General features: G+C 39.8%; 2 protein-coding genes across 2 annotated transcripts in view; one reads left to right on the forward strand and one right to left on the reverse strand.

Annotated features, from left to right (window-relative positions):
• The window catches only part of LOC118817048 (zinc finger protein 501-like), a 57,610-nt gene extending 43,148 nt beyond the window's left edge, over positions 1 to 14,462 (reverse strand). Inside the window, exon 1 of the mRNA XM_036583710.1 lies at positions 13,540 to 14,462. Coding sequence (XP_036439603.1) covers positions 13,540 to 14,192 — 653 coding nt within the window. The 5' untranslated portion in view covers positions 14,193 to 14,462. The remainder of the gene's footprint in view (positions 1 to 13,539) is intronic.
• A 1,893-nt stretch (positions 14,463 to 16,355) lies between these two features.
• Positions 16,356 to 22,211, forward strand: LOC118817049 (zinc finger protein 501-like). Its single transcript, XM_036583714.1, has 2 exons — positions 16,356 to 16,429; positions 19,501 to 22,211. Exon 2 carries the CDS (start codon positions 19,631 to 19,633, stop codon positions 20,831 to 20,833), a length of 1,203 nt encoding a protein of 400 aa, XP_036439607.1. The 5' UTR covers positions 16,356 to 16,429; positions 19,501 to 19,630; the 3' UTR covers positions 20,834 to 22,211.
• The last annotated feature ends 781 nt before the right edge of the window (positions 22,212 to 22,992 follow it).

The raw sequence follows: 22,992 nt of genomic DNA on the forward strand, positions 1-22,992 counted from the left end.
GAACATGTTTCCACTCCACACTATCTCAGAATGAACTGTATCAGAGTTCATGATGACTCAGTTAAAACACTGTACAGTATATTTGTTACATTCACAGATTATCCTGCCGTTTGTTGTCTTGCAGCACTGTGTGCATGAAGTGTGATATAAATCTGGAGTCAGTGTATGTTAGGAGAGCAGGAGAGAAGACGGACACACTGGTCCACTGTTCTAGATCTTTATGGTACCTATGGGATTCCTCCAACTAGAACACTACTGCTGGAGCATGCTGGGTTCTAGACTCCTGAATTCAAGGAAGCAGATCTTTTCGCAGGGCTAATTGTAAAGTACTGCACATATTATTCATATTATGATAGGCTACTCATGAGTAACATAAGTTATGAGAACCTTAATAATTACTACAATAACAGTGAACATTAATTTTCAGACTATATATGAATATTATAGACTTACTTAGAGTCTAAATTTACTGTTACTCTAATATGTCTAAGTTAAAGTTACACTACAGATTTATTATTCACACTACAAATACATAAACGCAACCATAACAAGTTTTAGTAAAATTTAAAACGAGCACAAATTACACTAAATGACTGGGAAACTATTTCTGACTATGGAAATATAAGCTAAAAATTATGTTACAAAAACATATTGTCACGCTTTTGGGTCCTCCTCCCTTGCCTAACACGCTCCAGGACTCCATTTCCCAGAATCCCAATCCTCATGACGTCATTCCTTCCACCAATCACAGACCTCTGCCTCGTTCTCAGTCACCTGAATAGTCAAGTCAAGTCAAATTTATTTATATAGCGCCTTTTACAACAGATGTTGTTACAAAGCAGCTTTACAGAGAATCCGGGTCCACGCCCCCAGTGAGCAAGCCTTGGCGACAGTGGCAAGGAAAAACTCCCTCAACAGGAGGAAGAAACCTTGAGAGGAACCAGACTCAAATAGGGGAACCCATCCTCCTCTGGTCGACACCGGATAACAGCACAGACACAAAACAGTATAAGTGGATACAGTTTAACACCACTGTGCAGTGCGCCGGCCGCATCAGTCACGTCAGACCCTCTTAGGACAGGCAGCCGCTCAGCTCAGGGAAAGAGAGGGGGGAGGGGGAAGAGAGGGGGAGGGGGGATAAGAGGGACATAGTTAGAATACTAATTCAACATACCTGTACCCGTTTGCCTTAGACTTTAAAAGGTTCCTGGTTTGTTCTCCTCTTTGTGAGGTGTTGCCACACTACTGGTTGCTGAGCATTTATCTTCTATTTTCATGACCTGTGTACTGAACCCATTGCCTGTTTTTCGATTGTTTCTCTTTTGGATTTGCCCTTTTTGCTCTGGTTGCCTGTGTTTTTGTATTTTCTGTTTTTTGACTTTTGCCTGTTTTTTGGAAACTGTTTTTGGATTCGCCCTGACTCGGTTCTCTCATTAAACCAACTTTTGTTTTTAAGATCCGCATGCGCCTTTCTGTGCTTGTTCAGCGTAACACATATTTAGAAATAAGAACAATATTAATCCATAAAGTGGTTAATAAATGAAGTTAAAATATATTGTGATACTATTGTGTAGTTTATATATTTACAAATAATGATGGATGATAAAAGATAGATCTGCTCCTCACCAGACCATTAATAAACTGAGGAGAATGTCTGTTTGAACGTTTGAAATTAAATGATAGTCACATGTCCAGATTTCCAGTAAGCAGGTCAGCAGCTCAGTGGAGTCTCTAAGCCCTGGCTGCATTTGGAACTGCATAACATGATTTTTGGAGTAAAAAGAAAGGGACATATTCACATTGAGATTTACATAGAAACTGAGTAAATATACACAGAGAATGAAAGAATGAATTTAATTAATTATGAAATGAATGAGGGCGGCACGGTGGCGCAGTGGGTAGCGCTGTCGCCTCACAGCAAGAATGGCCTGGGTTCGATTCCCGGCTGGGTGACCAGGGTCATTTCTGTGTGGAGTTTGCATGTTCTCCCCGTGTCTGTGTGGGTTTCCTCCGGGTACTCCGGTTTCCTCCCACAGTCCAAAAACATGCAGTCAGGCTGATTGGACATGCTAAATTGCCCCTAGGTGTGAATGTGTATGTCTGTCTGTCTGCCCTGCGATGGACTGGCGACCTGTCCAGGGTGTATCCTGCCTTCCGCCCAATGACAGCTGGGATAGGCTCCAGCAACCCACCGCGACCCAGAAGGATAAGCGGTTTAGATGATGGATGGATGAAATGAATGAAAAAATGAACAAATACATAAACATCTGTACTTATGTTTTCTTTATTTCATAGAATCAGAATCTCAAATCATCATATAGTGATATGGTGCTAAGTAGCTCACACCCCGCAAAACCAGCAGAGATCCACCTCTATGCCTCATTTTAGGGATTTTGTGTTTCTCTTGACCATTTCTTCCTGGTAGAAGTCTCAGAAATCTTTCTTGGTCTACTTGATCTTGGCTTGGTATCCACAGAAGTGTTAGTTTTCCACTTGTTGATCAGACTTTGAATAGAGCATTTTCTTTTCTATAACCTTTTCCTTAATTATGGTGTTGAGATACTTTTTTTCAAAGACCCTTTGACAGTTCTTTTGTTTTCCCTATATTTTAGTATGCTGCAAGTTTACTGCACACAGACACCAAATGTTTCACTATTAAAGACACACTGACGATTTATATATGCAGTGCTGGCACAATCTAATAAGCGGCATAAGCAGCTGCCTAGGGCTCCACCGCCACTAACAACTTCTGGATAATTACTGTATTATTATGCTGTCTTGTGGGATTTTAGCACTTGCCCCTCTGCCTCTTGCTGGCTAATAATTTAACCCTCTATTGCATGATGTTGCCTCAGAACAAACTCATTTTCCTCACTTTACAATGACATGACACATATTTACTGATCATGAAAGGGTTAATACTTAAGAGAGGAGTTTGAACAACCCAATAAAAAGTCAGTAATTGGTCACATTAGAATCTTTTGGACATTTTGAGATGTTTGCAGCTTTACTTATTTTTTTGACATGTTGCAGCTTTTGGACAACACACGTTACTGCACCAGACAATTTGCCTTGAAGAAAAAGAATTTTTCATCAGTTCATAAATACAGTTCACATCTATATTATATTAGAATGTAAAATTAATTTACCTTACATTCACTACCATATAAACAATTAGTAGAAAATGTTGAAATATGTTTGTTGCCTAAAGGCAACATTGTGGAGTGGAATTAGCTAGTCAGTGCAGTCATTATATATATTTTTTCCATTTAGAATTATGTTTTATGTAGAATAATTTGGGAGGTTTTTATTTATTTAGGAAACTGAAAAGAAATTTTTATCATTTTTCGTATTTAAAGAAGTATAGATTTTCATTTACATTCTAAATATTTAGGCAAATAAAATCATATTTCTTGATGCTCTGTATCATTTTTTTCCATTGTCACATAAATGTTGCTTCATGGCAACATAACCCAAAAGATCCACTGACACATTATTTTGTTTGTTTTTTTATTTTAATAATCAGGTCAATTTTATGCAAAAAAGTGAAAGAAACATTTTTTAAACATTGCTCTCATAATGCACGCAACAGAGGGTTAATACATGAACAGCGGTAAAATTATACATTATCATTAATGATTCCTACAAGTTTAATCACCCATATCTTTGGCAGACCACTCTCAAGCCACGCCTCATTTTCTTGCCCCCTCCCCCCATTGCTGCTTAGCAACTGGTTTTATCCTCCATTTGCTCAGTCAAGTCTTCAAGTCAGCTGGCATGCCATATTTTGAATGTTGAACTCCAGATACTGAGATAAGATGTGCTATAATTTTACCAGATAGCCTGACAGACTGAAGCATGTTCTGAAGGATGCTCTACCCCCTTCCAAAGACAAAACAGAACTAAAAAATCTAAAAAAAATCTTTATTTGGATTAATCTTTGTGGTTAACACCACCATCTGCTGTACATGCATTAATAGTGACAGTGTCTGCTCAAACGAGAGTCGGCATGAGCTAGTTTGACTATAAAAATGTCTGTCGCAGATTTAGAACCCTGGTGTAATTTTAGCTGGTATGCTGAAAAAGTTTACCCTGTACCATTCAAATTATTGTTCGCTTGAAATGGTTAATAATGTAATGTTTTAATGGCTTTTTTAATGCTGGCTGTGCAGTTAGTGCCTTATGTACATGACGTACACTGGATGATCAAGTTCAAGCCAGCAGGGAGAGCTGATGGCCTTTTAGTTTCTAACTTTGTTTTATGTGATTTTCACACACAACATGCACATACACACACACACAATATAGCACAACATTTAAATTATACACACACACATATACATCATACATACATACAGTACACACACTGGATGCTGTTACTGGGAGGTTCAGTGGATCAGACAAGCTGTTATATCAGTATCATACAGAGGAATCAGGAGGAAAGTACGCAGTACTGACTGTGTGTTTGGATACAATAATCAGTCCTAGAGTCTTGAGTGCTCTAATAACAGATACTCTGTCTGGCACAACAAATCCCCCCTCCCTCTCTAACAGATTAGGAGTGTATCTGGACTAGGGATTTGGCATTCACCACCACATTCACTGAGCCGCTCTACGCTGGATTCTATATTTATTCTGACCCTTCAGTGAGTCTCTGTGAGATAGAATAACATCTACAGAGAGAGAGAGAGAGAGAGACACACAGCACACAGTAAGAGCAGATTAACCAGGCCTATGCATATAACATATGAATTGTAACATCTGTTTAAGGGGAATGTCAAATGTAGTTGACTTGTGAATTGTGCAGCACTGATGCAGTTTAGTGAAAGCTAGAAGAAGTGTTCCTCCTTTACTGTTTACATGAGCAAAACTACTGGAGCCGTGGTTTAAATACACACCCAATGGGCTCGGTCTCATTTCCTGGCTGCAATGGTCTCCTTGATTGTCGTCACTGCTACAGCTGGTTGTTTATGTGCAAATTCCCAACTGACAACAAACAATCCTCGTGATCTGCTGTAAACAACTTTTTAAAGAGCTTTTTAAATAAACTTACTCCTTCTAATGTCCACGTCTACATGTTCTTGCCTTCCTGGTTCTTGAGTAGATGAGGCTGATTGCTAAATCTCTCTTGCTTTTAATAGAGAATAATATAAAGTAGAAGTAAGTATTTTGACATTTCAAAGAGCAGTAATGAGAGAGATGACAACCAGTTCACCATGAGTGGCTTCCCCCTCTTGTTCTTCTACTGTAAGGATAAAATTTGAGAATTTTTCAAAATGATGTCTGGGTTTGTACTAACAAAAACCATACACTCAAAACAAATTAACATACTAATTATACTCAGGCTGTGAAGGATCGTGAGAAACCATATGTGTCACAAATATGTCATGGCTGTCTCTGCAGAATGGTCTGACATCTTTGTGAAGATGGGAAAGATCTCTTGCTAGCCCACAGAATGATAAATCATGGTGGCTTTGAGGTGTAATCTTCATGCTTTATGATAAAACAGCTATGAAAAAGTAAATAAATAGATGAACATTATGCAAATGATGGTTATGTAAATGATAAACCAAATCTCACATTATCATTTAGTAAATGTAATGTATAAATAGGTCAATGATAAATATTGATTGGTTAACTACATTTCTTATGCATAAGATCAGCATGAAGTATTTTTAGGTTGAACAGATGAATAATTTTTTTCCAAAATATAATGCACCTTTGAAAACCTCATTTTTCATTTTTGCATGATCATTAACCACAAGATAAAATCTAATATTCAAATAAACACCACACTTTGAGTCAGCGTATTAACTGGCTGGCAAGACTTTAAATAAAAATTAAAAAGCATGACCTCCATTCGCTACTGAACAGCTTGTAAACATGTAAACATCTTCTCCAAGTTCAAAGGCTTAAATGCAACTATAGAAAATAAAAAAATAGTCCTCACAAACATAATGTGTGTGAAACACCCTCTAGTTGGTGACAATTTGTTTCCTTATATCACATGTGATGCAGAAGAGCCAAATTTCAGACCTGTACCCCAAAAGATGTTCCAGCATGCACAGAAACAGAAAGGTACACATCATCAGGGGAAGTGTAGTGCTGGAAGGCCAGTGTCCAGCACAGCTTGGTGTTTTCCCTTGTCAAACACACGTCACATGTTGTTTACTGCCAGCTTTAGAATGTGTGTGAGTAGAGGAACTGCCAGACTGTGCTAGACACCGTTCCTCCAGGGCCAGAGCTGTGCACCCTGTCTGGAGATTTATCCAGTCTATTGCAGTACTGTTTTCTTTCCACAAGATGGAGACCAAAAATAAAGCCACACTTCCAGTAAAGTAATTTTTATAATAACTCTCGGTGTGTGTACAGTAGAATCTTTTCTTTATGTTTCTAGACTACTTTCTCTCCATCAGCCCTCTAACCTGTGACCTGTAGAGACTTTGTTGACAAAGTAGGGAGGTTGTTAGCAAAATTATAACAAAAGGATGAGCAATACGTGCCAGCGACATAACAGACAGTCCAGATAGTGAGGTGCACAAACTTTAGAAAGGGGGCAGGGGTGAGGTTTTTCAATTCTGTGGAGGCACTTCTTAAAGAGTTCGTATCAGGATTTCACCAGTATATGAAAATACCATTATGGACAGAGCTATTCTAAAATAGTGGCTTTCTGTATGCAGATCTTAATCATTTTAATCTGGCAAATGTATTGTATATTCACATCCATTTTCCCCTTACAACAACCCAAAACAGACCTGATCCTAACAAATTAGACTGTTATATTATTCAAACTTTTTATTCATTTAGCCTATTACAACCCCATTTTCCAAAAAGTTGGAATGCTGTGCAGAATGTAAATAAAAACAAAATGCAATGATGGGCAAATCATTTAAACTCTATATTTGACTAAAACAGTAGAAAGACAACATATCAAATGTTGAAACTTAGACATTTTATTGGTTTTTGAAAAAGATATGCCCATTTTGAATTTGATGCCAGCAACATGTTCCAAAAAAGTTGGGACGGTGGCATGTTTACCACGGTGTTTCACCACCTCTTCTTTTAACAACACTCTGTAAGCATTTGGGAACTGAGAAGACCAATTGCTGTAGTTTTGGAAGTTCAGCGGTTACCTGTTCTTGTCTGATATAGGATTTCAGCTGCCCGGAGGACACAGTGTCCATGATTTTCAAAAAGAATTTCAAATGTTGATTCGTCGGACCACAGGACACTTTTCCAGTTCACCTCAGTCCATTTTAAATGAGCTCAGGCCCAGGAAAAGTGGCAGCATTTCTGGATCCTGTTTATATACAGTTTCTTCTTTGCCTTTTAGAGTTTTAACTTGAATTTGTTGATGCAGTGACGAACTGTTTTCACAGTGGTTTTCAGAAGTGTTACTGAGTCCATGCAGTGATCTTCTCTACAGAATCGTGTGTTTTTAATGCAGCGCTGTCTGAAGACACAAAGATCATGGCCAGCAAATACTGGTTTTTGGCCTTGTCCCATGAATACAGAGATTTCTCCAGATTCTCCGAATTTTTTTTATAATATTATGTATTGTAGATGTTAAAATCCCCAAGTTCTTTGCTATTTTACGTTGAGAAATGTTATTCTTGAATTGTTGCACTATTTGCCCTTCTTTCAGAGTGGTGAACCCCTCTTCATCTTTACTTCTGAGAGACTCAGCCTCTCTGAGATGCTCTTTTATACCCAATCATATTACTGACCTGTTGCTAATTAACCACCAGGTGTTTTTTGTAGGATTACACAACTTTACCAGCCTTTTGTTGCCCCCGTCCCAACTTTTCTGAAACATGTTGTTGGCATCAAATTCAAAATGGGCGTATATTTTTCAAAAACAATAAAATTTCTCAGTTTCAACTTTTGATATGTTGTCTCTGTAGTATTTTCAATCAAATATAGGGTTTAAATGATTTGAACATCATTGCATTTTGTTTTTATTTACATTTTGCACGGCATAAAGCAAACTTACACAGGCATGCACTGGTGCCACATTACTCCCACTTCTGTCCCAGAGCAGTGACCCTGCTGCTAACCAGTCCCACCAGACAAAGTCTTTGAAATGGCTAGGAGCCCAATTACCTCTTCCTTGAGACCCCCGGCCTGCGGGGGATATCTGATGTCCCCCAGGCTCAGCCTTTGCTGACACTGTTGAGGGTGCCGGTCAGCAGCAGACATGTCCTGAATGTCACCACTTGGCTGAGATTCATAAATAATAATAATCTCTATACAGAAAGAGAGAGAGAGACAAAGAGAGAGAGACAGTGAGATAGACAGAGAGTGAGAGAAAGAGATGGACAGAGTGAGAGAGGGAGAGAAAGAGGTCAGGTTGGTGAAAAATGTGTTGTTTGTCATTTTGATCTCAGACTGTAAATATGAGAGAAATCCAACCTTTCTGTGGTTAAATTGTTCAAAATAAATAAAAAGAGAATAATAATAAAAAATAAACTGTTTTCTCTGTTTTCTCTAAAATGTGAGTCCAGAAAAAGATTCACTAAACAGAACAGAGACACACGGCCATGTGTTAACATATGAGATACATTTCAGATTTACTGTTACAGAAACACACACATTTATCACACACGCATACACGCGCACACACACACACCCTCATACACCTTGTTTTACTGTATGCTGCAGTTCTTCCTGCTCTATCATATATCTCCCTGAAGAAAAACTAGCCCCCCCTTCAAAATAAAAATCCTTATTACAACAACCTTGTGAACAGATGCTGAAGATCAATAACCTATACTAACATTTCTTCTTCAAATTCAAACATTTATTGAACATGCTACAATATCATATACAATCTGAATCAGTGTGTAGTTACAGAATGAAGATATCTACCTAAAACACAGATTTCTGCAAATTGTGGTCATCATAGCTGGCTATCAATTTTTAGCTGCTAGTTAACTAAGTTCAGGTGAGGTAAAGAAAAGGGGAAAGGCCATAAAGCACAAATATTAGCTAGCTAAAGAGTCAAGCATTTTTAAAAATTTATTAAAGAACCTTCACAGATTATTTGTTTTCACATTTCACTTTAAAACAGTCACTCCAGTATTACCTATTGTGATAACTCTTTGATCTGCTGGGAGAAGTGAGGACACTGGGAGCAGGGTATAGAGATGCAGAGCTTTCTTTTTATTCCACAACACAAACACTTCAACTTTTCAGCTTGTACAACTAAATAAGAACTGCTTCACTCATGACTTTTTTTGGGTCTTGAATCTGTTCAGTTCACTCTGTCTCTCTGCTGATCTCAGCCTACTGAGAAAAGACATGACTATAAATTGGTGAACATCATCAGCTACTCAGCCTGCTGGTTTAACATGACTGGCTCTCTGTCCTGCATGTGATACTCGACCATGCCCACTCCTCCACTACCCGATTCAGGCAGGGCAGTTGGCAAAAGAGGAAGTCAGCCATCACCATTTGAACCCCTGCCCTGTGGACATCCTAAAACATAAAGGATTGCAGGGCTAAATACCAGCAGGTGAACCTTGTGATGGCACCCTTCATGCAGTGGTATGATTGGAAGGGGGCATGGTCTAAAGAGAGGGTGAAAGGACATGCCAGCAGGTAGTAATGGAGAGTGAGGATTGTCCACTTGATGGTCAGACATTTTTTTGTATATTGCTGAACTTAAATCTCCTGTATGGACAGCTTTCAACTTATGTACAGCACTGGACAATCTTCTCCCTCCACCACCTGGGACAAAACAGCCCCTAGCCCTCTGTCTGATGCATAAGTCTACAAAGCAAAAGGAAGAAAAAAGTCAGGAGAATGCAGCAGTGGCCACCCTCAGAGAACTGCTTTAACCCGGTTAAAACCATGTTGGCACTGTTTCATCCACTGGACCAGTTCTGGTGCTCCCTTTTTAGTGAGATCAGTCAGCAGGGTGGTGATGCTTGAACAATTAGGTACAAACCTACGACAGCCAGCCAGCCCCAGGAACTGTCTCACCTTCCTTTTTTGATCTTGGTCAGGCTGTAATTTCTGCTGTCTCATCAATTTGGGGACACACCTGTCCATGACCCGAGTTTAAGCCCAGATATCGTACCTCCACCCGACCAAACGCACACTTCTTTGGGTTGGCTGTGAGTCCAGCCCATCTCAGCAACCTTAGGATGGCATGTGCTGCTGCCAATCATTACTATGGACTATTGTCATCCAAGCAGACAGCAGCATATGCACAGTGAGGTCTGAGAATTCTGTCCATAAGCCACTGAAACGTAGCCAGGGCTGCAAACAACCCGAATGGAAGTGAGACAATTTGCCTCTGTCTGACCATCTAACCTCATAGAAGACTTCTCCTGCTTGCTTTGTGACCTTAAAGGGTTCTTGCCAGCTGAATGCATCTGTTGTGGGTGCGACTCTGATGATCTTGAGCCTTGAACAAAGTCTCCTGAGTTAAGTGCCCTAGTGCATGGAATTTTGCTCACAGGTCAAGAACATACTAAATTTAGTTTTTGCTCTTCAAAGGTCCCCTCGCCCATTACTCTCTGATGATCATATTTTTGAGAGCCTGATTAAACTGCTGGACGTTTTCATCTGTTTGGGGGTGGTAAACACTGGTGTAAAATGAAGTCCTAAACATTCATATAGGTCCCATAATGTGCGTGACATGAAAGTAGTGCCCTGATCAATCAGGATCTTTTTTTGAGATTCCAACACGGAAGATCACTCAGAAGAGTGCCTCCACAACACCTCTGGGTATCATGCTGCATAATCCACTAAAATGAATACAAAGCAATATCCTTGTGGGCTCTTATCTAATAGTCCAACGAGGGCCACACCAATTCTTTCAAAGGTGCCCTCTGGAAGTTGGCACAATGGTGCTTTTGGGGTCTTGTCATGTGACTGCTCCAGAGGGAAATCCCCAAGGGGAGTCACGAGGGCAGAGTCCCCAAGATCAGAGAATAGAAAAGGTGAGCACTACTTGCCACCTTAACGCTACGCTTTTCACCCATAAAATCAATAGTGAATGGCACAAGCAGATAATCATGACTGTCCCTGTGCATGTTCCAAACTGCATATTTACCAGATAAGCCTTCTCTAATGCCATGTCTTGAATTAAGTATTGATAGATTGTGGTTTGATCACAGCCAGAATCAACCAAGGACTGAAGTACCCCCTTGTATACTCATTGAAATATGATACATTCCTGCTCAATCGGGGGAGAGGTGTGGTGATGCAGGAACGCCAACCGCCATGCAGTGATATTGGTCCTGGAAGTGCCTGGGCTCCCCTTAGTGTCAACACACCTGCCCAGGCTTCACCCCAGCTCTCATGGGCTCAGCTGATGCCACCTGTGTAGAGAGAGAAGGGAGATGTAAAGAAGAGGTGGAAGGGATTTGAGAGAGAGACGTGGGGAGAAACAGGGGTTACGGGGGACTCGAGTATAAGGAAGAGGTTTAGAGGCCAAAGCTTCTTTTCTCCTTAGTGCAGGAGTGGGAAGAGAGAAGAGAGGTTGCTGTGTCTTTGTTCCTGCCCCCAGGTACGCTGCCACATATGCCTCCGCCAGCTTGGTGACTTCTCCAGTGACTCTGGTTGCTGGCTCCTCCAGCAGTAGAGCAATGAATTGCTCCAACACCACAAGGTCAAGGGCTTCCTATGAGTCACATTTCTCAAACAGAAGCCACCTCCTGCAGGAGTCACGGAGCTGCTGTGTAAACACAAAGGGTGAGGTGAACTCCCACAGCATCAGCAAGCAGAATTGTTGTCTGTGTTGTTTGGGAGTCCAATCAACTCTCTGAAGGGCATCCTTCTCAGCTTGTCATACTCCAGCTGTGATTGAGTGAGGAGCTGTTGGGCAGCAAGTTGGGCTTCCTCCATTAGTGGGGGAGGTAGATGGATCACCCAGTCCTTTGGCCATCCCCAGTACTCATAAGCTTCTGATTTCCCTCTTTGCCTTGGGCCAGGGCCTCAAATCAGGCTTAGTATTCTCTTTGCACATCGGTGAGAACTCGACGTTGGGTATGGTGCAGGACAGAGAGGGCTTTGACAATTTCTCCAAGTGGCAAGGTTTCCACTGCAACATTTGTCTGCTGATCTGCTGGGAGGAGTAAGGGCACTGAAAGCAGAATATGATGACATAGAACTTAAGATTTTCAGCTTGTACAACAAAATGAGAACTGCTTTACTCATGACTTTTCAGCCTCAATTCTGCTCAGGTTGCTCTTTGTTTCTCGTGTTCTTCTCTCTCTGGTCTCTGCCATCCTTCTGACATAAGACATAACTATAAGTAGGCTGGCAAAAAAACAACACAGAGGTGAACTCTACCAGCTATTCAGCCTGGTGGTTTAACATGATGGGCTCTCCATCCTGAATTTGACACTCGACCACGCCCCCTCCCCAACAGCTATATATTGTTTTTACTGTATTTGTTTATTTAAGAGTTGGCAGCTCTGTAGAAGACCAATCAAAAGATTTTTGCCAGTTTAAACAAAAAATAACTCATTGATCCTCTAATTCTTGTAAAATCTGAGCGTAATAAAAAAAAAAATAACATGATAGTAAACACAAGTGAGAAGAGGGAGAAAAAGAAGCTGAAGAAGCAGGTCTGATAAAGGTTAGTGATTTACCACAGTCTAAGATAAAAAAAATAGAAATGCATAAAAACACCCATTCATAGAACCCAGAAACCAAAAAGAGACCGTTTAATTCTGTCACAAATCTGCCCATGAATTCCTATGTAGGCAGGGGACTGAACAGGCAGCTATACAATCATCCACACAAAGGATAGCTTTAATAATAATCATATTTATTCATTAATTAGCAAATAATGCATTACAAGGTAAACACTGCATTAACTGATGGATGTAATTGACTAATATGCATATAGGAATGAAATACATAAAATTTACCAGAGGAATACTGTAATTCAGTTTACTAAAATATTGCAGACCTGCTTTCTGGCCTTTTGAAGCTCATGAGGTCCGGAGGAGGCATGGGCCCACAAAAAAGGAACTAAATTATGTTTAAATGTCATTGTCTATTAGTAATATCTGATTATGAAATGTACTCTATTTTGTGCTTTACAGGACCATAATAAAAGAAATAATATTTAAAGAGTAAAAATAGAGAAAATGGTGAAAAATTATCTCAACAACTAAGAGAGAGGGAGGGAGAGAGAGAGAGAGAGAGAGAGAGAGAGAAGAATAACTAGCCAAGCACACTGTCACGTTGGTCAAAACATCCATCATTGCATCAGAAACTCTATGCTATCTTAAATCTTCTAAATTAGAACATAAAAAGCCTCTTGTCTTGTGAACCATATATATAATACAGTACAAAAGAAACTCACTTTTATACTTATCTTTCAGAATCAATGTAAAAAAGATGACAGTGTAAAACAAAAAACAGCTTGAAATCAAGCCTGAAGTCACTGTTTCCTGCAGACTTTTACTTTCAAGATGTGTTATGGTTAAGGTGTTACATGCTTTGGTTATTGATCATTACTGCACATTTCCAACACTGTCCTTAGTGCACTTGTGGATTGTCCCAGTCTTAAAATGCCTGAAACTCTTCCCACACTCTGAGCAGTGATGTGGTTTCTCTCCTGTGTGAATGCGGTGGTGTGTTTTAAGATTACTCTGTTGATTAAAACTCTTCCCACACTCTGAGCAGTGATACGGCTTCTCTCCTGTGTGAATGCGCTGGTGCGTTTTGAGAGTACTCCATCGAGTAAAACTTGTCCCACACTCTGAGCAGTGATATGGTTTTACTCCTGTGTGAATGCGCTGGTGTCTTTTGAGATGACTCAGTTGAGTAAAACTCTTTCCACACTCTGAGCAGTGATACGGTTTCTCCTCTGTGTGAATGCGCTGGTGGTCTTTGAGGTGACTCTGTACAGTAAATCTCTGTCCGCACTCTGAGCAGTGATACGGCCTCTCTCCTGTGTGAATGCGCTGGTGTATTTTGAGATTACTCTGGACAGTAAAACTCTTCCCACACTCTGTGCAGTGATACGGCTTTTCTCCTGTGTAAATGCGCTGGTGTGTTCTGAGATGACTCTGTACAGTATAACTCTTTCTAGGATCCAAGCAGAAGTGATTTCTCTCCTTGCGGCATTTCTGTGTTTGTTTGTGAGATGTTTTCATGTGGAGGGTACCAGATGATGTTTGCTGAGAAGTTGAACGTCTTCTGGAAGCCATATTCTCATACTTCATCTGTTTCAGCAGCTTAATATTCCTCGTGGTAGACTGTCCTGATGTGTTTATGGAGACACATTTAGGCTGAGTAGGAAAGTGCAGGAGACGTCTTGAAACAAGACATCATTCATTTCTGAAAAAAAGAAAAGAAAAATTTCAACTAAACTCAATGTGCAATGCAACAAAAGTAGTCTGATCCAAATTATGAATGATCCACTTACATCAACTGGCAGAAGGTGTAAAGAAAGAAAAAACTTCCATCTGATGTGGACATTCACAGCTCTCACACTACACCTCCCTTTACTAAACAGACCTCATACACCTACCAGCCATTGACCTGCACCCCCACCCAGACATTCAGTTCTCAAGAAGCACTTCATATTGTTCTAGAACAAACAGTAGATTTCTCACCACATTTGTACTAATAGCTACACCCATCTTGGATAACGTCAGCACATCAGTCACTATATCTACACTAATTACAGCCACACAGTCATTGCAGCATGACCTGCAATGTAAATGCCTAAGTAAATGATTGATAAGATCTGCTTTGTGTTCAAATTAAAAAATAAAGGACTCTGTTTAAAATGTTGACTTGATATCATCAGCTCACAAAAGAACAGAAGCCAAGAATCACAAAAGCTTGTTCCAAAAGTTGACTGGAAAGCAAAAAAACAGCATTTTAATCCACTATATTACAGCATTATTGTTGCAGAAAACAGGTTTTCTAGGTAAACATAAATCATTAATAACTCAGAAACAAACTACTGTGCTTGAAAAATCTAACCAGAAAAAACATTATCAGCCAAACATTCTGTCCCGCAGCAGCTCACATCACTCAGCTCTGGTTGGAGTGAAGCTGCTTATGTGAGTCTGATCTGTTTAAACCCATCAGATCTGATTTTGCTTTTATCTCAGAGCAACAGTGAGCTAGAATTCACTACAGGAGTCTCTGAAACTCACTCTATCATTTTAAACTGCACCCTGCACTGTCACTTTGTTTTGTGCATCCACACATTATTCTTACTGTTCATTGTTTAGTACGTTTTATTCTATTATTTATCTCTACCTTCTTTTTTATAACTGTAAATAGTGCACGGTAATACTTTGCTCTTGTTTGCTGTTTACTGTGCTTTGTACTGCTGCAATAGAAGAATTTCGTTCTGGGATTAATAAATCTATCTATCTATCTATCTATCTATCTATCTATCTATCTATAATTTTAGTCTCTAACAAACTTAAAGTAAAAAAATAAAAATTGATTCATTGAAGTAAGGAGAACTTAGCAAAATGGTTTTAGTAACTCTGCCTTACACACAAACTTTAGGATGTCAAGCAATAGGGTAAAAAGGCCTTCACTGGCCTTCTAATCAGTTTGGGTGGTGTTAATCTTTACTATCATCCTAAGACCACCAAAAAAAGCCAGAGCAGCTTCAATATGAAAATATCATTGCATCTAATTTTGTATGAGAAATATTTTTTGTCAGACTTTGAGGAAAATGCAGATACATCAGCCTGGAAAAGATGCATTTCCAGTGTCTGACTTGGAGCCAAGAACTCCACATATTACGTAAGTTTGATAAAACATGAAATTGCTGTAAAGATTTAAAATTGTAAGCAGTGTCCAAAAAGACTAACTTATATGAAAGATAGCCCTATTTTCCATACCTTCAATGCTGACTCTGTAATGCTGCTCTGTTTACTGGCTCCTTAGCATTCTAGCAGCTAGCCAACATGCTAAAAACATTCAGAGCTGCTGCTCCGTTCAGCTCTGCAAACGCAGTAATGACCAGTTTTCAGTAGTTTTTACTGATTTATGGAACAATGCAGTCGTATTTATAACTGATCTCACTTTACAAACAATGTGTTTCTTTATTTTTTATGATTATTACTTACCGAATAAGCAGAAGCTGCAGTGTCTGAGTGAGTGAGTGAGTGTCTGTCTGTCTGTCTGTCTGTCTGTCCGTCCGTCCGTCTGTCTGTCTGTCTGTCTGTCTGTCTGTCCGTCTGTCTGTCCGTCCGAGACCGAGCCGCTGAGATTTTGAATCCCTGCGCGGCTCCGTGATTCCGCGACCTCATTGGTTGGACTTGGCGGAACTGACGATGCTGTTATTTGATTGGCTGAGGAGGCGGGACGCAGCCTGGCAAGCTGAGCAGCCTGTAAATCCACGTTCAGAGCGACCTTCCCCATGAGGACCGCGTGTTGTGTTTGGGGGAGACTCTGAAACGGAGACTCAGTCTGAGATTAAAGAGCTGTAAGTGCTGCTTTAAGCTGGTTTCAGTCCTTATATGTCGGTGTAACTGACTGATGAGGGTCTTTAAATGTCTGTTAGAGCCTCATTGATGGAAATGCTGCTCATCCTGCAGTGATTTAGAGGAGGAGCTGCTGTGATCGGGTTTGGGGGAACGTATGTGTGTCTTCACGCTTTGTTTATTAATGTCTACTGTCTGAAATATTCAGATAGTTAATGTAAATATATTAATTTATTTGTGTTTGGGTGGCACAGGCGGTGGTTTGTAAATGGGCTGTATGTCTGAGGAGCAGCAGATGTGATTTTCCCTTTCTGTGTATGATATGGAGGTGTTTTTATAAGACTATTATGTCACTGCTTAGTATAATCTTAAAATTAGTGTCTATCCTGTAGCAAATGACTCAACCAAACTAGTAATTGTTCTGGTTGTAGTGAGTCTTTTTAAGGTTGAACCTGATCCTCTACATTACAGATCTGTGGTGTTTTATAATAGCATGAATCGCATATATTGCCTTTCAGATGTTCTTTCAGTAAATTGTGAATTATGTCTGGGTGAGGGGTTGCAGGTCAATGGCTGGTAGATTAAGAGCTGGTTTAAGTATATATGGTGGGTGTTTGAGGTGGTCTGTTTGGGTGTAGCGTGAGAGCTGTGAATGTCTGGTTGAGGGGTTGGAGGTCGGTAGCTGGTAGGAGTGTCACATCCTCCATGCTGGAGCATCTGAGAAGGAAACACGACACTTGGAGACGATTCCTCTTGCTAAGATACGCCCCGTCCCAAACCGCATACTAGCACACTAAATAGTGTGTAAAAATAACTTGTATACAATTACAAGTGCACTGATTATTGTAGTGTGTGAAGTACAGAATTGTGTGGTTTAAAAGCCATCCTACTTCATGTTATAAGCTGAGCTGTAACATTTTCTATTTTGATCGCATGCTGTCTTGAATCGTTAATGGGGTTGGAACAGAGAGGCGAGTAACTATTATTCACAACGACCCTGTTTACCTTTCAAACGCTGCATCATTGACTTAACGTCGAGGCCACTGGTGCGTTCAGATTTGGCGAACGCAGGAGAGTGTTTGCAAACAGTTTTCTGTTCTCCACGAACGTTTGTGAGCACTCAAACAGTTTCAGGAGGCAGTTCTCCGGGAACATACAGGGCAGCTGGACAAAGAGTTACCACTGAAATTAAATGTTTATACAAAATCATTCATTTAACTGTTCATAGAGAAGTTTGCCACCGACGTTCGCCACTTTCCCGTTTAATTCCTGACAGGAAAACTGTGTTGGAGTTTTATTTATTTTTTGTATTAGCAGGAAGCTTCATTAAAATGGAACTTTTTAATGTTATTCGTCTTTATTGTTGGTTAGCAAATGCATAAAACAACTTCAAGCTAAATTTGAAAGCTGATAGGTACATAAGAGTTATTTGGAAATGTAGTAATTCATAATCCAAATAATCGATTATTCGTTTCAGTAATCGATAGATTATTCGACTATCAAATTAGTCATTTGTTGCAGCCCTAGTTGTAATACCTGCAGAATGTAGTTTGGCACTGTCTTGCTGAAACAAGCAAGGCCTTCCCTGAAAGACGCTGTCTAGATGGCAGCATATGTTGCTAAAACTTGTATATTTTGTTCAGCATTAATGGTGCCTTCACAGATGTGCAAGACACTCATGCCATGTGTACTAATGCTCCCCCATTTCATCATGGATGCTGGCTTTTGAACTGTGTGCTAATTACAAGCTGGGTCGTCTTTAACCTGGAGGATGCAGATTTTGATTCATTGGACCACAGGACACTTTTCAACTTCACTTCAGTCCATCTTAAGTGAGCTTGGGCCCAGAGTTGGCAGTTTCTGGATCCTATTCATGTATGGTTTCTTCTTTGCATAGGACAGTCTTAACTTGCTTTTGTGGATACAGCAAAAAACAGTGTTGACACACAGTTGTTTTCAGAAGTGTTCCTGAGCCCACACAGTGATTTCCACTGCAGCATCATGTCTGTTTTTAATGCAGTGCTGCGTAAGGGCTCGGAGATCACGGCCAGCCAATATTGGTTTTCAGCCTTGTCCCTTACATACAAAGATTTCTCTTGGTTCTCTGAATCTTTTAATGATATTATGCACTATAGATGACGGAAAGCAAAATTCTTTGGTATTTTACATTCACAAACATTTGCCCATGCAGTCTTTCACAGAGTGGTGAGTCCCTCCCCATCTTTATTTCTGAAAGACTCAGCCTCTCTGGGATGCTCTTTTTATACCAAATCATGTCACTGACCTGTTGCCAATTAACCACCAGGTATTTTTTTTTTGTTTTAGCATTACACAACCAGTCTTTTGTTGCACCCGTCCCAACTTTTTTAAAATGTGTTGTTGGCATTACATTCAAAATGGGCATATATTTTTCAAACAACACTACAATATCTCAGTTTCAACGTTTTGTATGTTGGCTTTGTACTTTTTTCAATTAAATATAAATGTAATACATGTAAATGATTTGCACATCATTGCATTTTGTTTTTATTGACATTTTGCACAGTGTCCCAACTTTTTTGGAAATGGGGTTATAGTTCATATTGCACAACTGTTAACATTTATTACATTTTACAGAGCATAATGACTTGGTTCATTCACTGGAGGGGACATGCACAAATGCGTTGTCAACGGCCTAGTATTTATGCGATTTTACTACTTATTTTTGTACTTTACATTATATTTTCAGCATTAGTTTAGTATATTTCTTCTATGCATCTGTAAATATCAAATGTTTTGTTCTTGTTTTGCTGCTGTACTTTGTGCTGCTGTAATAGAAAACTTTCCCTCTGGGATTAATAAAGTGATCTGTCTATCATTTTAGCCAAGAGCATATCCAGTTTAACCCTGTGGTTTCCAATATCAGTGGTCTATTTGTGTGTGTATAAGGACTATACATTATGAGGTTATTGGGTTTTTTAAGTTTATTCTTTCTTTACACTTTCTGCCAGCTGATGCAAGTGCAGCATTCTTGATTAGACTAATTTTGTTGCATTGCAAGTTGAGTTTATTTTCTCTTTTCTTTTTCTTCTAGAAATGACTGACGTCCTGTTTCAAGTCTTCTCCTGCACTTTCCTACCAAGCTTAAATGTGCTTCCGTAAACACGTCAGAACATTCCACCAAGAGGAAAGTTAACCTGCTGAAACAGGTGAGAAAAATAAATATGGCATCCAGAAGACATTCCTGTACTCAGGAAACGCCATCTGGTACCCTCCACGTGAACACATCTCACAAAGAAACACAGAAACGCAGCAAGGAGAGAAATCACTACTGCTTGGAATGTGGAAAGAGGTTTAATGGACTGGGTAATCTCCGAAGACACCAGCGCATTCACACAGGAGAGAAACCGTATCACTGCTCATTGTGTGGAAAGAGTTTTAGGCAAAAGATTACTCTCAGAATACATCAGCGCATTCACACAGGTGAGAAACCCTATCACTGCTCAGAGTGTGGAAAGAATTTCACTGTACTGGGTCAATTCAAAGTACATCAGCGTGTTCATACAGGAGAGAAGCCGTATCACTGCTCAGAGTGTGGACGGAGTTTTACTCAAAAGAAAGCTCTCCAAAAGCACCAGTACATTCATACAGGAATAAAACCGTATCACTGCTCAGAGTGTGGAAAGAGTTTTAGTCAAAAGAGTAATCTCAGAATACATCGGCGCATTCACACAGGTGAGAAACCCTATCACTGCTCAGAGTGTGGAAAGAATTTCACTGTACTGGGTCAATTCAAAGTACATCAGCGTGTTCATACAGGAGAGAAACTCTGTCACTGCTCAGAGTGTGGACAGAGTTTTACTCACCAGGGTGCTCTCCAAAAGCACCAGTACATTCATACAGGAATAAAACCCTATCCCTGCCCAGAGTGTGGAAAGAGTTTTACTGACCAGAGTAATCTCAAAACACACCAGCGCATTCATACAGGAGAGAAACCGTATCAGTGCTCAGAGTGTGGAAAGAGTTTTACTGACAAGAGTAATCTCAAAACACATCAGCGCATTCACACAGGAGAGAAACCGTATCACTGCTCAGACTGTGGGAAGAGTTTTAATCGACAGGGTCATCTACAAGAACACCAGCGCATTCACACAGGAGAGAGGCCGTATTACTGCTCAGAGTGTGGGAAGAGTTTTAATCGACAGAGTCATCTCAAAACACACCAGCGCATTCACACAGGGGAGATGCCGTATCACTGCTCAGAGTGTGGACAGAATTTTAGACAACAGGGTAATCTTACAACACACCAGCGCATTCACACAGGAGAGAAACCGGATCACTGCTCAGAGTGTGGGAAGAATTTCAGGCTTTCAAAGACTGTAAAAACACACAAGTGTACTAAGGACAGTGTTGGAAATCAGCAGTAATGAGTGGAACCTTAACACGGCCTGAGAGTAAAAGTCAACAGGAAACGGTGATTCCAGCCAAATTTCACCTCGTTTTTTTGTAGTTTTTACAGCCTAAATAAAATTCAGTGTAATTTCCTGTGCTGAACACAAAGTCAAGCCTAAAGCTTATACACCTGATGAGAAGGTGTGGTACTGCGTATTCACCCCAAAATGAGTTTCATTTCTATTATATGTGGAAAACAAGAGGCTCCACATTCAGTATTTAGGGGCTCTTTTTAATTTAGCAGATCTAAGCTAGTGTAGTGTTTCTGATGCAATGCTGGATGGTTTTGACAAACACTTTTTTTGGTTTAGTTAAGCCTTTGCATGTTTGGTAATGCAGGTTTTGTGAACGTGTTAACCTGTTGAGACGTTTTTTCTCCGTTTTTTTTTTTATTATTATTATTGTTTTAAATATTCTTTTTTATTCTTCTTTTGAAATTCACTGTTTACTAAAGAACTGGCCCATTTTGCTGTCACATGCCAAGCTTACAGTTGTTTTTAAACTACCACCCTCTACGGAGGCAGCCAACAAGTCTGCCTACCAGGCCATCAGAAGATTAAAAACATCAACTTTTCCAACTCCCCCCACCACCTTAATACCATAAACATTCCAGAGAGTTGTGAAGCCCCCCAAGGAATCTACAGCTGTTCCTTCTTGTTTGAATCAAGCCATTATATGGTTGAAACCTCTATCATAAAATTGCTACCTTTTCAAATTAATATAAACTTAAAACTAACCCTAAAAACAAGAACTCTTCATGACGACCTGTCATGTGTCCACAGTGCCATCCAGTGGCTGAAGTGGGAACAAAAATCTCAGACTTGCAGAGTAGTCATATTTTGGTTAAATTTAAATTATTGAAAAGATTTTCTATGTCAGTTGTCATGATTACGTTGCTTCCAATTTGAAACTGTCATAAACCTAACTAAGAGCTAGTTAGTCTCATATAACGCTGAATTGCATGTTTTCTTTATTTTTCTTTGTTGTCCACAAAAACTGTTTTCTTATATTGGTCAGGAGGAGGATAATAGCCTGTTATGCATTGTGTAATCAAAATGTTTTTCTTTGTTTCTTCTTTTTTGAAAGGTATATTCTTTAGTGTAAGTAGAATGTATTTGCATAAGAAAGGATGCAGATTGTAGTAATATGAATGCAAGTTTGCCTGGAATTGACTTTCCATGTATTATACTGCTCCCCTGAATGTGAGTTATCAGAACTGTCATTGGTGCCTGTATTATGGCTACTCCAAACTAATGCTCCATTCTTTATTGTTTCTTTATTGCTTAATTGTCTGTATCAGTAACATTCTTTATTGTTTATCCTTTTGATATTCAAAATATTAACCAAATGTAACATTTATTTGAAGTACCATAATAAAAAGCCTGAAGATCTTATCAGGAAACAAATATTTTTTCTCAAATGTAATTTAATTTAATTTACTAAGCTCCCTGGACAAAAGTCACTTTACGTGTTTAAGGAGGTAGTAACTTCAGGCTCCTGCAGATGCTGTTGCACAAGGATTATCAGGCTATAAATACCTGTGGGATGTGCGACAGGATTCATAGATTGAGAAGAGGTGGTACAGAGCAGGGAATGTCTCGTTCAATGTGTGGAAAATGGGTCGCAAAGCAGATGTCAGTGATTGGCAAAATGGAGTGATTGCATTTGGGTGTGCCAAAGGCCACAGTGTGAAGGGAGTAGCTAAATTTGCAGGTGTGTCTGACTGGCGGTCCCTCTCTATCGGTTTCATCTTTCAGATACACACCCAGCGCCACGAGGGGTCAGGAGCGGGCTTTGCCCCGAGATGGATTTTCTGTGCAATATCAGTGAAAGCAATAGTTTCATGAAGGTGATGCTGTACAAACATGCTGATATGATTCCTGTAATGAATAAGCACTTATTAACAGATATAACTGCCATGATTAGATATAACCAAGATGAGTCTTGGATTTATTGATTTGGTTAGATTCTGATCTCTGCAGGTAGAAAACTTATTGCTGATGTTGAAACAGCATCTCAAAGTTCATCCTTGGTAGAAAACTGATGTCTAGAGCCATAAATGCGTAGCTTTATGAAGCTCTATAGGTTTTCAGAGGGACTCTGACAAGGTTAACATGCCAGGACTTGATGAAAT

Source organism: Colossoma macropomum, unplaced genomic scaffold, assembly GCF_904425465.1.
Source record: "Colossoma macropomum unplaced genomic scaffold, Colossoma_macropomum, whole genome shotgun sequence".
In the NCBI taxonomy this organism is placed as follows: domain Eukaryota; kingdom Metazoa; phylum Chordata; class Actinopteri; order Characiformes; family Serrasalmidae; genus Colossoma; species Colossoma macropomum.